Below are 18,294 nucleotides of genomic sequence, written 5' to 3' on the forward strand. Positions count from 1 at the left end.
TGTTAATTACTGTTAATAAAAAGTCTCACCTATCATACTTCAATTTAAATTATTTGACCTTATAATAAATCATTAGCGGACCGGAGTTCCGCTGTGGCGACTCCTAACCGGGAAAAGCCGAAAGACAAACAACAACAATAAAATAACACTCCGTCTTTCTTAAGTGTATACACAATCCTCCTTTTAGTAAGTGGAGATTGATGGTTATTACCCTGGTGGGAGTCATAATTATCCTTGTATCTCCAGTTCACTATACCAGAAAACGTTCAGCCACTAACTGTTAAATTAAGGAACATCTAGTTAAGGAGGGCAGGCTAGAAGCACCGCACGGTATTACTGAAAAGCGTTTTCTAAATATCATTCGGATATATAAAGCAGCACTCGACAAACTCATTGAGACCCATCTGGTTTTAAATTGCAATAAAAATTGTGATGCATTTATCTAGTTCGGCCATGCAAGGATGTAGAGCCAACCCTCAACATTGTCGCTGAAAATCTCATTTATTTAGAATATTAAAATGGAAGACAGACTGATCCAGCCTTTATAGTGTGTGTGTGTGTGTGTGTGTGTGTGTGTGGGGGGGGGGGGGGGGGGGGCTTGAAATCAACAAGAGGAGACACCCGAAAGCATTTTATAAGGTTGCAACGCGCTTGCCTGTTGCAAGCTCGAAGCGGCAAACTGCGGTCCTCATTTCATAAAATGGGTCAGGGTCTTCCACCAATCACATCCTTATGAATCCTTGATCTGCAGATCATGATGAAATACTTTTGAATTTTACCTTATCCATTTATTAATGCATTGATTTATTGATTGCACGGTACCTCTAGACCGCTATCACCCGAGGCACTAACTTTGGCTGCTGCAGTGATCACCGTCAGTGCAAACCGCCTCCCACTCCTCCCCCGAGCGTAAGCAGCGGCTGGGGCTAGAGCTCGCAGCTGCAAGCCAAGCAATAGCTCGTGCGCAAGGAGGTGTACGGAGAATCAGACAGAGACAGTCACCCCATCATTTGGGCAGACGGAACGGGGCTCCAGTCCCTGGAGACTTCCCTGCAGTGCAGAATGTGACAGTGGGCTTCCAATGCGCATATTACATGGTTTCGAAAGGCAGCAGAGAATCGGATTGGGGCACCGCTGAGGGCTGGGGTGGGGGTAAACCTACAGCGAGTAACAACGACTGGTGCTGCTTCAACCCGGGTCTAAGCTAAGGGGCCACCATTCCTCAGTGCTTGAAGCAAGTAGCTGCGTCAGGACGTGCAAAAGCAAGTGAGGAAGACGGGTTCTGCGGCGAGGGTTTGAACCAGAATGCAGGAAGACTGCTCCTCAGATAAACAGGATAAAGGACAGACTTGCCGGTGGAAAGCAATAACAAAAATGCTACTGTTCCGGTGTTAATGTAACAGTCGCAGTAATTTGGGGGCTCGATAAGTGATGACACCAGAATTTTATGTTCATTTTTGTGTATATAGTGTGCCTGGATGTGGCCACTTGCGCTGTGGGAAAGAGTGATGCTAAACTTGCATGCAATTTTTAATTATTCTTTAGAACACCGGTATGTCTGAGTGTGTACTGTGAAAAAGGGTTTGGATTGCTCTTGACGGGCCCCCTCTCGTTTAACTGTGCAAGGGTTGTTTTTTCAGACCCAGTTCTAAAGAATGAGTGGAAAAGAAGAGCAGAAACGCTGTGTTAGACGCATCGTGTAAAAGAAGATATGGATCAAAATGCATAGACTTTCATCGGTTATTACCTAAAGGCGCTAAGGTATTTCCAGGTGTGTCACCACCCATACCTGTCAGGTGCAATCAGGGATTTTCTATCTCCGGAAAAGGAAGTCGGTTTTATATACTGTGCAGTTTTTGAAAAAAAAAAAAAAAGACATCTAATAACTGCCATGGTTTGCAAATGGGATGATCTGTTTATTTTTGAAAGACCTGGACTGTGCAAATATATAACAGAAAGGGATCAAATGAGAGCTGCGCTGGAATATAAGGTTCAGACAGAAGACGTCCTCAATGCTCTGCTCTTAAGGCGAATGACTGCCTTCGCTCATCAACCTTCTGTTCTCTGTTGTTGGAATTTGTAACATGAGGAACTGTCACTGCACATTTATAATTTCCTAAAACAGAGTAACATCTAGTACTATTTGGTAATCGAAGTCACTGCTGCACACTGCTGTAACACAGGGACAAGTAACATCAAGTAAATGCCGTTTAAATAACATTGAATCGGATTTGTGAGCGGTGGAAGAAGCGAACTGAAGAAGGACGCATTATTGTTTAAAACGTTCTGGTTGGACAAATGATTCAGGATCTTTGAAGATATACTGGAGAGATTATGTTTCTCTGTTGAAATGATTTAGAACTATAAGGCCAGAGGCTGTACCGACTGAGTCTGACATCTGCCTGCAGTAACAGAACAGCCAGCTAAATCTGGGGTCAAGGAAATCAGGAAGCCGTCTGACAGCTTGACAAATGTCCATTGCAACTTTTCCTTGGGGAGTTTATACCCAGCCTCAGTAGATGAGCACGAATGAACCTTAGTCTGGGCTTTTGTAGATGGCTGACATTTTACACAAGCCTGCTTCTAGCATTTTGTGTCAACCAATTGTAATATTAAGAAGAACAAAACATGTGGCAATGTGTTTAAACACTAATTGCATTGAGTATTGGCTATTGGCTGGATCAGTAATGGTGTCAAAGTCAGTGACAAGGCATTGTCTTCCCCATATCAGTGTGCTTTAAGACCAGACATCTGGTTGGCTTATTAGCCAAAGATAGACCACTGTTTAAGGAAGGTGTTTCTTATTGTGGGTTTCTGTCTCGGCTTGAATTTTGCACAGGTGGTGAAAACACGTTTGATGGTTGAAACTATGTCACGTCCAGGTTCAGCAGTAGTGATTTCAGCCAATGGCCTTGGTTTTCCCCTTCAGAACATGGCACGGGTGGTAGTATGGGAGTGGCTGAACGAGCACGGCAGGTGGAGGCCCTATAGTGCCACTGTGTGTCATCATATCGAGAATGTCCTTAAGGGAGATGCTAGAGGCAGTGTTGTATTAGGACAAGTGGATGGCCAGCTGGCTCCATACATCATAGACTTACAGTCAATGCATCAGTTCCGACAGGACACAGGTATGGAGAATATACATTTAATGACTACTGGTCACATATGCATTCTGTAGTGCCTTTGTTATACATAATACATCAATGTACATTTTTATTGTGGTGGTTTCAGAAGTATTTCCTTCCTTTGAACAGTTTGCTTCTTTCTCCTGATCATTTTAGGAACGTGGACTGTTATATTCTTAAATGTGTGCTCACACTGGCTATGTTCCACTTAAGCTATTCCTTTGGATGTGGAAAACATATTGCTGAAATACAGTGTTCCTGTTTGCGGAACTGGTTAATAGCATATTGCTTTTTTCATATTTATCTCATGGCTTTGGAATGGTCTTGTGTGTTTCCCCACAGCTTGTTTGCTAACTGTACTTACCATGTAATGTGATATGCCTGCCCCTTAGGGCTCCCATTGTGATGGGTGAATTATTTTCACCCCATTCATATTTCAGATATCCAGGTGTATACAGTAATCTGTTACTGAGATGAACACAGGGAAGCATGCATTGTTACAAATCCTATAGGTGATTTTTCATTTGTTTTTTTCAGCTTTCTGACTAGACCTTTATGAGGCAACAATTACCCATGCCCTGTAGTCACAGTATTCTTTATATGGTGCTTTTACCCCCACATACTACAATTATGGTAATGGTTATATGTTACATTTAGTAAACTTCTACAGTCACAGAACCATTTATACAGCAGTTTTCCACATGCCATATGATCCCAACATTGTTAATACCATGCTTACATCACATGTTCTACATTCATAGTATTGTTTAAACAGTACACGTGAGATACCTTACAGTCATAGTATTGCCTGCACAGTACTTTTATCTAATGCCCTGTATTCACTGTATTGTTTACTTTGCACCTGTATCACATAACCTATAACCACAGTATTGTTTGCATAGTATCTGTACCTCATACCCTTTAATTACAGCATTGTTTATACAGTGCTTTTATTCATACTTTTGTTTCCGTAGCACCTGTATCACACATGACCTGCAATCACAGTATTGTTTGCATAGTACCTGCACTACATGCCATATAATTACAGCATTTACAGAGTGCTTTTCCCACACATTTTATTATTTCAGTATGTCTGTTCAGTTGCATGCCCCAAAATTGCAGTACTATTCATACAGTATGTTTACCACATACCGTACAACCACAACAGTATTGCATTCATAGAGCTTTTACTTTGGGAACACCAAGAATTCCCTACCACACACCCTAGAAGATGACAATCCAGAGAGCAGAATCATGATGACTGAAGAGTAAAGATGTATAAATGGTGGTTCTGACATGGGAATACATAGTGTGCAGATTTAAAGTCATACACCACTGCAGTGAGTTAAGATTTTTTTGCAAGGAGGTAAGCCACCACCTACAACCCCTGATGCAGGGGCTGTACCCCCTTGCACTTCCAGCACCTAATTGTTCTCTCTCCAAGTTTGCATCATCTCACAGATGAGCACAATATCTGGGATTCTGTTGTTATATTATTAGTATTGCACTCATCTCTAATGCTGTTTGACCTTGAAGAAAAATGATTAACTACTAGGATGTTGGAGTATAGTACCCATGCTGATAGTTCAGGAGGACTTGTCTACCGCAAAGACACACGTTTATAATGCATCAGTATTTTAAAATGCAGGTAATTGTAGTAGTTGGTAGTTTTGCCTCGATACTGTGACATTCAGTTCAATGTGGTGGGGAATTCTTGGACGCCCTCTTTGACTTCATGGCCTGCAGTCATGACATCATTTGCACAATACTTTAACTAGGTGCTGTGCAGTCATAGTGTAGTTTATGTAGTGTTTTAACCACATGTCCTAGAATCAAAGTATAGTTCACACAATTCTTTATTTCACACCTAGATAGCCTACTAATGTTTATCATACAATCACATAATTGTTTGCATAATACTTTTAGCGCATGTCCTGCAGTTTAAGTAATGATTGCACGGTACTTACACCACATACCCTTGCAGTACAGTATTGTTTACATGTGCTTTTACCACATGCTCTTCATTCACGTATTATGTTGTGTATTTACCTCATGTTCTACAGTCAGAATATTGTTTATACATGTTTTACCTTGCACAGTGCAATTCCAATATTGTTTTCATAGTGTTTCAATCACATCTTCTAATGACAGTATTGTCTACTCTGTTTTACTACATGCCCTGGAGGAGTCATGGTATTTATTGTTTCAGAACTAAACACATATGCATGTACGGTTGTAGAGAAAGCTTTCTGCTTAGGCCCTGTTAGACTCATAGAAGGATGGAAAGAAATATTAGCTTTCATTTGGGATACAAATCAAAGACCTCTAGCATTCTGTTCTGCCATCATTGCCACTGGGCTAACAAAAGCCTCTGGACAGACAGGTGTTGAGTTTTCCCTTAAGAGCTTTTCCTTTCTGCTAGGAAATCCTGAGCATGTTGAGTAATGTCAAATTACAAATGTACACTGAGAAAGTCTTCTGTTTAGCCATTGTTAGAATCACATATTAAAGGAAAACATTAGTTCTGTCACGTAAGTTGAATCCAGTACCTCCCAGTTCTGCGCAGGCATCACTGTTGCTGTACTAACAGGAACCTCTGAACAGATAGGTGTCGAGTGCTTTTGCTTTTACCATGTACCTTGCAGAGATAGTTTTGCTGCACATTGGTGTTAACACGTGCTCTGCAGGATCAGTATTATTTACACGGAGTTATTGCTGCCACGTCATTACCACTAGGAAGCAGCCACATAATGAGACACCTTATTTTTGAATGCAGAGAGAAATCAGTGGATTCTTGCACTTTTTGCCTTTTGCTCATACTCATCATCAGTATGACACAGTGTTTGGTGTGTTGAGTATCAGCAGCAAACTGACTCCAAATTAAGCTTTATAACAGGACTATTATGACTGTAATGAGCATGCATTGTGTGATATTTTAATGTAACTATTGCTGTAAATGCATGTATGTGTTTAGTACCTTTGAATTACTAGCAGCATGGTCAGAAACCAATACCAAAGTGCTCTGGCTGACTAAGTTTGCAAATGACTAAATGCTAGGAGCAATCATTGAATCCCGAAGTGACTTAGCTGTCCTATAGAAAGATTTGTCCGAAATAAATAACTGGTGCCAAAATCATTGACTGAAACTAAATGCCAAAAAAATGCATTATTGTATCCTTTCGATAGTTATCTTCCCCAAGGAACTACCATATTGACAATACTCTCTTATGGATTGACCTAGTTGCCTGGGTTTTAGGAACTTATGTGGACAATGACCTAACGTTTGACAAATATGAGTCCATTATTGTAAGAAAGTCCTTCTGTATTGCATAGCTAATAAATAAAGGGATTGTGTCTAGATCTAGGGATGTCATTGGGCTCCTTTACTCAGCCCTCATTAGGCCAATTACTGAATATAATGTCCCCTTTGGCTTGTATCTGTCCAGACACATGCTACAACTGGAATGCCACAGAGATACCTTACTAGTAGGATACAAGGCCTAAACAACATGTCCTACATGGACCCATTCAAAGCCCTGTCACTATACTTGGCATTCTACAGACTGCTAAGATGTGACTTGTGTCTGGCATACAAGGCATCTTCTGACCCAAAACTAGCAGATTTTACTGCACATCAGCAAGTCAAATGGCATCAGAAATACTCTGTCTATGGATCTAAACCTCTTCAGCAACATCAACAGAGCAGTTTGGAGGGACATTTATGTCTCGCAGAGGATACTGTTGTTCTGGAACAGACTCACCATCCACATTAAACAAAATTCATCCCTGTCCATATTTAAACTCATCTTAGATCTATGAATGGGGAACAGAAAATTTACCACAGGACTGCCCCCTGTACAGGAGCTCCCAAATGCTTTATCCCATACATAGGTACCCTCAAATTGTCTAAGGTACGATCCCAGTTATTCTCATTAGAGGTAATATATCAAGTATTTCCCATGGGATGGGTAAGGCCAATCTCTAACCAAATGGGATAGGTTAATTTGAGCACAAAAAGGAAAATTGGCTAGGCTTGAAATGGCCAACAAGGGCAGCTAGTCTAGTGCTTACAGATGAATCTATAATAAGTAAAATGCACATAGAAACCACATTAACAGCGTTCTTATGAGTTTGTAGTCTAGTGCTTACAGATGAATCTATAATAAGTAAAATGCACATAGAAACCACATTAAGAGCGTTCTTATGAGTTTGTCACAGACATGCAACAGGTATAACTATCAAAGATTTTTAAAGCAAAGAAGTGCAGGAATGAAATAAATGCATGTAGTTTTAATTTTTAATGGCACAACAGTAGGGGCTGCTGCTGTTAGTCTAAGCGTTTCTTGTTTAACAAGGATTACATTTAAGTAATCTTGATTGTACTTGTTTTAAAAATGATTGCGTACATTCTGGTACATTCTGCGCTTCAATACAGAAAGGTGTTGTAGTTTTACTTAGGACTGGTGTGGGCCACTGCCTGGCTCTCCCCCTGCCCCCAGCATTTTGTTCAAAGCACTGGCTCTGCTGATTGACATGTTCCAATACTTATACATTCTTTTAATGATACGTTCATTTTTATACACTGTGCTTTTAATTTGGTTTGAACCTGTCACTCCACTTCTTTTGAACCACCCTTCGAATGGTTTATTGGTGAATTATTTTAAAGTTGTTTTACTAATAAAGAACTCTGTGTGGAGAAACTCCTGTATGCTTCTCCTCCTTTTTCCTTGTCGTCTAGCTTACAGCTATTTTTTATCCTGAAGTACTTCAGTGAAAGCCATGTCAAGTGGATAATCAGGCATTTGTAAAAATTACTACAAATGTTAAAAAATGCAAATATTTCAGCAAGCCTTGATGTGGTATTACTTCTGGCAAACAGTCTTGATCCAGGTACTTAACGCTTCACTTGTGTTAATATGCCAGATATAGGCAGTCATTAACTTTATCAGTTTTGCTCTGATAGGGTTTCAGTATAGTAGTGCCCATTTAAGGCTAGAATGCTAAAATCGGCCATCTTATTATTGGCTGGTTTAACCCATTAATTGTAACTGCTCATGCAACATGAATATGCTAGTGATAATGTGTTGTACAGTCTACAAACCAGAATGGGTTGTGCTGTGTAACTAACGATCTAGGTCTTGAATTGCTTCTCAGCAAGCAAATACAGGATTGTGGTCCTAGTTGCAGAGTCTTTCATGCAGCAACCGTTTTACAAAAATAAAGTGTGGGTGAATGCAGAAATATGGCCCTAGCAGCAGAGTACTTCACACAACAACCATTCAATAAAATAAAGTCGAGATAAATACAGATACCTCATTTGTATTTCTGATGTTTCAGTTTTAAGAATCAGACTGTAGCACTGATATTCTAAGCTTTTATTTCAGACTCCAACTGCCATTCTCCATATGTTTATAGTTTTCCGACAGACTTAAAGCTTAGAGGCACTCACAAAACTTGAATGCCATTATTGTGAAACTGATATTTATCCTTTGTATTTTTTGAGGTTTCTTTTAAAATGTGTAAAGCAGCAACTGGTACTATTTCAAGGCAAGGAAAAGTGCATTCCTAAGGTGAGGGAGATGTTGGATTAAAAACCTGTGTTTTGTACTATTATTTACAGAGATTTTAAGGTTTACTGCATGTTTGCTTGTCTTAACTCCCACATTCCAAGCAGAAAGTTTCAAATAGGACAGTAACTTTCATGGCCTGGAAAACAAGGCTTAGAACCCCGCATGAGATAATTTGTTCATAGGTTCATAGGTAGGTACTAGGCTATCGGCCCAAGGGTCTATGTAAGCCTAGCCAACAAGGTTCACTGGCTTATGCCACCCAAGAAAGTTATTTTCCTGTGCCACTGTTGAGCAGAGACACAGAAGTGATCACTGGGGTGTATTTCCTATTTCCCATCCACTCATCAAGATTTTTCTTGAAGAGTGCTAATGAAGAACTTTGCTTGACATTGATGGGTAGCCTGTTCCAGAGTATGGGAAGTCTCTGGGACAGGAATCTATCCCTCCAGCATGTCCTGTTTATTGTGGTGACAAGGTTTAGGTCCCTAGAGGGATTGGGATTTCTTAGGTGTAGCATGTCCAACAGCTCTGGGTTTGACATAGCTTTATATGTTAGGCAGAAATCACTTCTGAGTACGGAGTAGGCGATATGCTACGGAGTAAAGCTGGAGTTTTTTGAGATGGTCAGTGTAGGGCATTTGTTTGAGGCCAGTAATCCTCTTTGTGAGGTACTTCTGTGGCCTTTCCAGCCGCTGCAGATGTCTTGTGAGGTACATTCCAAAAGAGGCGTTGTACTCTTTAATGGGTCTAATGAGTGTCGAGTAGTGGGGAACAATGACCTCCTTTTTCCTGGATGAGAACCTTTTATGATGAGGTGTGCCACATAGAAGGACTTCCTGACTACTGTGGCGATGTGACTATCAAAGGAGAGACTACTGTCCACCTGGGTCCCTTGGTCTCTTATCACACATTCGGTGTTAAGTAGATTGCTGCCTATATGGTAGTTCATGGGTACAGAGTTTTTACCAAAGGGGATGACACTGCACTTTTTGGCACTGAACTTGAGGCCATGGCTCTGACACCAGGCTTCTGTCTCAGCGAGGCCCTTCTGTAGGATGTCCACATCATTTGGGGACTTGACTATGGCTCCTAGTTTGCAATCATCTGCAAACTTTGTTAGCCAGAAGCCTTCTGTGTTAGCCTGTACTTCAGAGAAGTAGATACCAAACAGGAGAGGTCCCAGGACTGAACCCTGTGGTACTCCACTTGTCACTGGTTTGAGGTCAGATTTGGAGTCTACAACTTTTACAGCGTGGGTTCTGTCAGTGAGCCAGTTGGCAACCCATCTTGTGACGTAGGGATTTAAACCTAGAGTAGTGAGTTTAGCTATAATTCCAGAATGGGGGGTGGTATCGAAAGCCTTGGCGAGGTCAAGATAGGCTGTGTGAACCACCTTACCCTCATCTACGGCTTTGGTGACTGCCTCAAAGAAGTCGATCATGTTCAGGAGGCATGATCTGCCTTTCACAAACCAGAAGTGGGTGGGATCCAGAGTTTGTAGGTTACCAATGTCTTTGTTTATGAGTTCCATGATGATACGTTCCATGGCCTTGCAGACCAGGCTCATCAGGCTAATAGGTTGATAGTTCCCGGGATCAGTGGTGGCTCCCCCTTTGTGGAGTGGAATAACTGTTTCTGTGCACCATTCAGTGAGCACAAAGCCTGATGCGAGGCTATTATTGAACATGATGCTTAAGTGGGGAGCCAGTTCATTCTGATGTTCGTGTAAAACGCAGCCTGGGATGTTGTCCAGTCCCATGTATGTAGTGTTTTTGGCTTTAGAGAGTGCAGCTTTTACCTGCGTAGTTGTGATTACAGGGACTCTGCATTCTTCCTGTATAGCTATGGGCCCTTTAGGGGTTGAGGGGGGGTAAAGATAGCACTCAACCTATCTGCCAGGATGTTGGCAATATCAGTTGGTTCTGTAATTTTTGTGCCATTGTGCTGTAACTCAGAGCAGATCTGGGTGTTGCCATTGAGATTCTTGACATAGCTATAGAATGCTTTTGTGGTTGTCCTTAGAATTAGTGGTGATATTGTTTTCGTAGCTAGCTTTGGAGTGCATTTGTGTAGGATTCAGCAGTTGTAACTGTATTGTCCATCTGCATGGGTGTCATGAAGTTCTTCACTTCTGTCTTAAGAAGCAAGAAGTTGGCTTTGGAGAATTTTTTTACCGTGGTTTCCTTAATGGGTGGGTGGGGGCGGGATGTGGATATCAAGGGTGATTAGCTTATGGTCGGATTGGACCAACGAGGAGCTGACTTCAGGTGTGGAACACCGGTCACTCGTGTTGGCAATGACTAGGTCTAGGATATTGTTGCCCCTGGTGGGGGTGTGGATAAGCTGATCCAGGACATTGGAGTTTATGAATTCCAGAAAGCGTTGAGCTAAGGAGTTGGTACACGAGTAGTTTTCCCAGTTAATGGTGGTTTAGTTGAAGTCGCCCATTATTAGGGTGTTTGGTTGAACCCTAATATTTTCCAGTACATCAAGAAAAGAGGAGTGGGAATCCTGGGGCATGGTGGGAGATCTGTAGCAAGCTACAATTTGGATTGCAGTTTTTCCCAGAGTTAGTTGCACTTGGATAACCTCGGATGCATTATGCTGAGCAACTAGCCTGGAGGTGTGGATATCCATAATGAATATGGACACACCTCTGCCTTTGGTGTTTTGGTCCAGGTTACATGGCCGAAAAGTGTGGTATGAGTTATAGCCTGGTAGTGCAGGGGTGCTCTCTGGAGCCTTGAACCAGGTCTCAGTCACTGCACAGATATCGCTGTTCTCCATTTTAAGGAGTGCCTCGAGTGACTGCATTTTGAGATTTAGACTTCTAGCATTGAGTAACATTACCCTCAGTTTTTGCTTGCCTGTTCCTGTTACAGTGGTGAATTTGTCATTTGAACCTTGCCTAAAAAAGGCACTATAGGGCCGGCAAGAGCCTTAGCCAGTATCCGTAATCCCAGGGGCGACAGGTGCAGGCCATCTGTGGCAAAGCATCCTCACCGAGAAGAGGGACAGCACAACATTCTCTGTGAATTTACAGCTGTAGCCAAGACATTCTAATCTCTTAGTGAGGAATCCTTGCTCTTTTTTAAGTTGAATCAGGTGTTTCATCAGGAGACCACACACAGATGTAGTGTACTCTGTGTTTGGCCAGAAAGTGAGTTGTACAGGGAGATAGTGACATCCCATGATTGGCTTGTAATTTCCGTTTAGTGTCATTGGGTTATACAGAAGGTGTGTTTTATTTCTGTGGCAACTTGTTGGTTATAGGAGATACCCTCATCTCTAAATGTACCGCAGTCTTTATAACAGAGCCTGCCTTCTGTGATTCTTCCTCAGTGATGCAGATGACAGAAACCACTTGCTTCACAAAAGTGACAATGCTGCATTTATTTATCGTTAAAGACAGTGCCCACTATCTGTAAGTTGTGTCCTACTCTGCATGGAAAGTCAGACTGTCTTGGGTTAGGGGACAGTACTCCTTAGTTTGGAATCATCTGTAAATTTAGTGAGCCAAAGGCCTTGTGTTGTACTTATATGACAGGAGAAAATATGCTAAAAAGCAGTGACCTAATGTGTGGAGCCCGTTGTCGTTTTTCTTCAGCTGGTGGAGAGATTCGCACCCACTATTACCAAATGAGTTCTGGGTCATTGTGAGTCAAACATTAAACATCTCTAAGTGCGGATGTGTGGAACAATGTCTAATTCCTTTAATAAAAACATAAACTTGCTGCAGGGCATGGTTTCCCATACATTATCCCTTGTGTAATTTTTTTCTTTTTTAGATTTGTGACATGCCCTTATTACTATTATTGTATTTTGAACTTGAAACAAAGTAAATAGGAATTATATTAACATAAATTAAGATATTCTTATTTAACATATAGTTTGAAAACAAATTTAAACTGTTTTATTTGGGGGGGGGGGCAGCTTCCGACAGTACAGTTGAAGTACTTTATAACTGTGGAGTAAGTTGATCGGGATTGAACTCAGTCAGGTGAAGGACTATTTATGTGAAAAAGAGTCTGAGGACTTGTAAAAGATGTTAAGCTACTTCATGTGATGCAAACTCTGAAGTGTGAGAATGACCGTAGTTTAAATATAGGCAGTCAGTCATGGATCTTAGCATTAATATAAACGTTTAAAGCAGTTGCAATATTTGAACCACAAGAAATAATTCCACATGTTTACCTGTATTAGTAATCAGATTAATGAGAAATAAGCAGTATGAACTCGTATAATACCACTTATGTAGTTTCAGAGCAACTGTTAACCTCTTACCTCCAGAATTACAGACAGATTGAGAAATGATTGGGGATAGTCAGATTTTTTTTTAAAATAAAGCTCCACTGCCAATCATGAGCGGACAGGTAATCCGCTATGGCGACCCCTAACTGGGAAAAGCTGAAAGACGAAGAAGAAGTATTGTTAATTGATGAAGGTGAGAGAATAAGGGGGTGTGAATTAATATGCATTTTCTGAAGCCAATAAGTCTGTAATTGTAAAAGTGTAATCCGTCATCTTTTCTCCCCAAATCACCAATTTTAGTCGGGACTAGGAAGAGAAGACCAAAATATTGAACCAAAATTAGGGACAGTTGAGAGGTATGGGTTTTAGTCATGGCCCTGTGATTGTTGTGGTGACAAGAGTTTACCATTCTATTCTAAAAGCTTTGGTGGAGTGTGGACATTATGTTAATGCAGGCATTGCGCCTTCAGGTGTTAAAATAACACCACTGAAAGAACAGGTACAAGATGTAAACATAAACCAAGGATCAAGTGAAATGCAGCTATATAGTGAAAATATTTATACAACTGTGATGCCATGGTTGTGGCACTTCTATAGGCATTTGAGGGTTTGAGCATATAAGTGGTGCAATATTGCAACTTCATTGTATCACCACCTCACCCCTGCTCACCCCTTGACAGAACTCTGCATTACCCAAGCTTTCTTCTTTGAGTTAACATCTGTCGTGATCATTTTTGTAGCATCATAGCGTGCAGTATAAAAACGCACACACAAACACACCCACACGTATAGTTTATTATTTTTTTAGAAGATATAATGGATATGATTCTTTTGATATATGCCTGCTTAATTTCAGAAATCATATGGAATTGACTTCATATTATATGTCTTGTAAACTCGTGTTTCAAGACATTTAAAGCTGGATATAATAGTAGCACCAAAAATATGTATACACATGCACATTTATATATGTGTATGTGTGTGGTTTTGTGTATATAACTATATGTATGTTTGCATATATCTGTGTATTATATATATACACACATATATGCACACACACACACATACATATATATATATATATATATATATATATATATATATATATATATATAGATACACACATATATGCACAGACATACATATATATATGTTTTATATATATATATATATATATATATATATATATATATATGTTTTATATATATATATATATATATATATATATATATGTATATGTAGATACACACATATATACACACACATACATATATATATATATATATATATATATATATGTATATACATATATATATATATATATATATATATATATATATACACACACACACACACACACATTTGTAGGTGTCATAAGAAACACCACATACAGTGAACTTCAACATGCAAAATATCAAAATTTTTACTTTGAAAATGTCAACATCTACAGCCAACTAAGGATATTCCAAGAAAAAAGCCTTGTTGCAAGCAAAAGTAAATGACAAACAAGCAGATAAAAACATTGTTTTTTTGTAGGGCGCAAGACCCCCTAAACCCCTCACACACCCTGCTAATTATATGTACTAACTCTGAGATAACACGAACATGGGATAACAGTATATTTCCCCAACCCCAAGAATTGTGCAGTCTCAGACATCAGTCAACCAGGTGCTTAGTCGATCAGAAATGGTTGACATAGATATACACACATGTCACAGCTGGCAGTGATTAAAGCAACGCCAAACATGGAAACCTTTGGTATCCATGTATTTTTAACTTTTGGTTTGGATATGACATTATTTCACAGCAAAGCTGTAGCAGGACTGGAAAATGTACATTTAATGAGCCACCGAACCATATTAATAACTTTTAAAAAATGTTTTGTTTCATTCCTCATGCATTGGTTATTTTTGCGGTACCAGCAAGAACAAGAAGTCAAATGTGTTGTCAGCTAACATGCTAGTTGATTAATTCAAGTGATTATGTCACATGAAAATTGTCTTTTTTTTCAGATAGCCAGAATTAAGAATGTTGAGCAGCCAGACATCTTGTTCAGGCAAAATATGTGGTGTAGCAACGTTATTTTATATATCCACTCCTTATTACAATGCATTACAACAGCAGGCGACAGTCATGCAGACACCAGATTTAGTCGAGTATTTTTTGTAGTCATATAGAATATAAGGGTGGAACTGAAAGTTACACCAAAGGAGTATACGTAGTTTGGAATCTCTATTTGTGTGATGACTTCTAAATAAGTGCCTAGCTAGCAGAGAAGCAATGCTGTGTTTATTAGCACTGTATGGACCAACTTGTAGAAATAAGTACTGACTGCTGGTTTCCCCTTTATATTAGAAAGGAATACCACGCTGGGATCTTTTTATGTAGTGGAAGGCTGCAGGGCAGGGGAGATGGGGGAATACATACCTCTCGACTGTAGAGATTTTTGCCTTATACTTTTAGTTTGTTGTGTTCCACATAAAACTTTAATTTTTTAGCAAATCTGTGAGGACTGAAGTCAGAAAATAATAGCAGACATTTGAGTTTCATACTTCATATCCTTAAGAAAAATTGGTGCTAATGCACAACCTGCTATTCTATCAACTTTCTAAGTTTATAAGTGGAATATTTAAAAATTGTACCGATTTTTTTGGCCTTTGTACCCCCATTATTTTTGGCTTTGTCCAGATTTCTTGTACTAAGAGGTTGAGAGGTTTGGGGAAATACTGAGTGGTGCAAGGACTAGTACATTGATGACCGGGCGCACATATAGACTTTTTTGTAAGTTAGAGCCGCAACAATAGAACTCATTGGTTAGAGCCACAGAGCTGGATCTCATTGGTCAAACCATTTTCTAACTACACAGTGGTTCTTGGCTTCCACCACATGTATAAAACATTTGTGCACAGCACAGATCCTTGACATCCAGCATTTTGAAGCCAATATTGTGGGACTGTGTAAGATCTTATATATGCACTGGCCCCAGCATATGTGACACATGACACCAGCACTCTGAGGCCCCATTGAGTACTTCCTCTGCAGTAACACTTATCATCGTCCACAAAACCTGACAGCATAGTTCCAATATTGTGGGGTCCTGCTGATGTCTGATGCTCTATTGGTACTTGAGGGTATAATATTATTGCTATGGGGGGTTTTATGATGCCTGACTTTGTACTGCTATAATGCAGTATAACAGTAGTACTCCTGAGTCTTGTTTTTTTTTTTCTGCTTAGCCACTGTCTTGTGCTAGTAATTGGTAGGACTCCAGTTTACCAGTGTCTGGCTGTGTGCCAGTAATCAGTAAAGCCTCAGAGTACTGGTGTCATTTTGTCATGTGACAGGGATCATTAAGATCCCCTAGTACTAATTTAGAATTCTAATGTTTGCTGAATGTTAACTGGAGAGGTTCAATATGGGGATTGAAATTTGCCAGTGTTGATCTCATCAGTCAGTATTTCCTATAGAAATTCACTGCCGATGCAATTTCTATTTTTGCACATGTGATTATCATGTGTGCTTATGTGGTCTTTTATGTTTTATCAATGGTAATGTTAAAATGCATGGAATTTCTATATTTAAGAAGGGGAGTATTGAGGAACAGGAGGGTTGCTCCCTTTCAGAAAATCCTTTCACAAGGTTTTGACTAGTTGAAGTTTCAAGTTTTTTTTTTGTCCATGTGGTACTTCATCTAGGTGAAATTAGGAGAACCACAAAAGAAGCATACTGATTTCTGTTGTCATGATATCATGCCTGGGATCAGTAGGGCCCTGAATACTAATGTTAGGGGCCAGCAGGGCCCCAGAGTACTGGTTTTATAGTGTTAGGTGTCTGAGATTAATGGAGCTTCAGAGAAATGGTGTCATACTCTCGGGCGTTCAGGCCAGTTCATTGTCTGAGACTAGTGATCAGCACTGACACACCAGTACATACTGCTCAAAATTTTGTTAAAAAATTCTGGACAAAGCCAAAAAACATTCGGAGGCAAAGGCCGTAATCAGCAACAGTTTGTATATTTTAATATAATTCACTTAAAAACTTAATAGAATAACATGCATTTTCTAAATAACATTATTAACTGATTACTATACTGAATGATTTTACAAGGGATAGGGCAAAAATATGAGGCCAAATAAGGAACATTCTTTAAAATCTATTTGTCAGTTGATAGACATGCATCAATTACTTACTAGTCACCAGTGCAAGGTAGCATAATGCCAGTGGTATGTGCAGCAATTTACATTAGGGCTAGCTTGAGTAAGAGTCTGGATTCCTGTGTATTAATCATCACATCCTTCCAGTTGGTCTTGATATGCATCACTGTATCACCTTTGCTAGAGGTGTTGTCTTCCTTGTCCCTCCATAGTCACAGTTAGGTGGTAACCTGGGGGGGGGGGGTGACAACAATGAAGATGTAGCTTTGCTATTTCCCAGCTTGCAGCATAGGCCACAAAGCCAAGTTAACAGTTGGGTTAAGTCTTCTATCCCCTCAAGAAATGCTCTGCATTTGTTCCATGCATTAGTAGATCTCTTAACCATTTTTGAATCCAGAGTGTCCTCAGTAATTATGTTCTATGCATCCATTATTGTCCATGAAAAAAACAATTGTATTTCACATTAACCCTGAATCATTTATGTTGTCTCAAGATCGTGCCTTCTTTTTATACTTCCTTTTTGGAAAACATGCTACTATCTTTGACTCCACTTACTCCATCTGAGGCATTTAAAACTTTTATTTTGTGACCACCTTCACAGCAAACATGCCCACAGCACACTGTTCTTCTGGCGTGTCTATGTTAAGTTCTTTTTGTCTCTGTTTCTGTTCTTCTCTGTACTGCTTTTATCGTAGCTCCTCCCCATTTTTATTGCACTCCCTTGAACTGAGAGATCCCCTGATTGACAGAACTGTGAGCAGTGTTCCACGTGGGTTAGCATATGAGTCTACAGAGAATGAGGCTTAAAGTGAGATTGTTTCATTGGCTTTCAATTTAAAAATTCCACTACTCATCATGTGGTGGCATTTAACAGTGTCCTGTAGAGACACAGGCACTTAAAAACTAAATTTTCCGTATTAAAGTTTCCCTGCAACTTTACCTTGTACTCAGTTGAGTAAAAAGCAACTTGTTTGTGCACTGAGTAGCTCTGCCACAGAAATGTGGCCATACATAGCCTAGCTGTAGTTTCAACCCCTAATATTGCCCAAGTTAGTCTGTTGTCCCACCCCTTTGTAGTTCACCTAAAAATGTCCTGACACTATGGATGGGCACTTTCTCAATTTTCCCACTACCATCTTGGTAGATGTGAGCATCCTGTGACAATGTAGAAATTGTTTCATGTTCACTGACAAC

General features: G+C 39.9%; 1 protein-coding gene across 1 annotated transcript in view; it reads left to right on the top strand.

The window, feature by feature from the left end:
- The first annotated feature begins 972 nt into the window (after positions 1–972).
- The window catches only part of DTX1 (deltex E3 ubiquitin ligase 1), a 932,387-nt gene continuing 915,065 nt past the window's right edge, over positions 973–18,294 (top strand). Inside the window, exon 1 of the mRNA XM_044068441.1 lies at positions 973–3,128. Coding sequence (XP_043924376.1) covers positions 2,858–3,128 — 271 coding nt within the window. The 5' untranslated portion in view covers positions 973–2,857. The remainder of the gene's footprint in view (positions 3,129–18,294) is intronic.

This window comes from Protopterus annectens, chromosome 4.part0, assembly GCF_019279795.1.
Source record: "Protopterus annectens isolate FY-2018-M chromosome 4.part0, PAN1.0, whole genome shotgun sequence".
Classification (NCBI taxonomy): Eukaryota; Metazoa; Chordata; order Ceratodontiformes; family Protopteridae; genus Protopterus; species Protopterus annectens.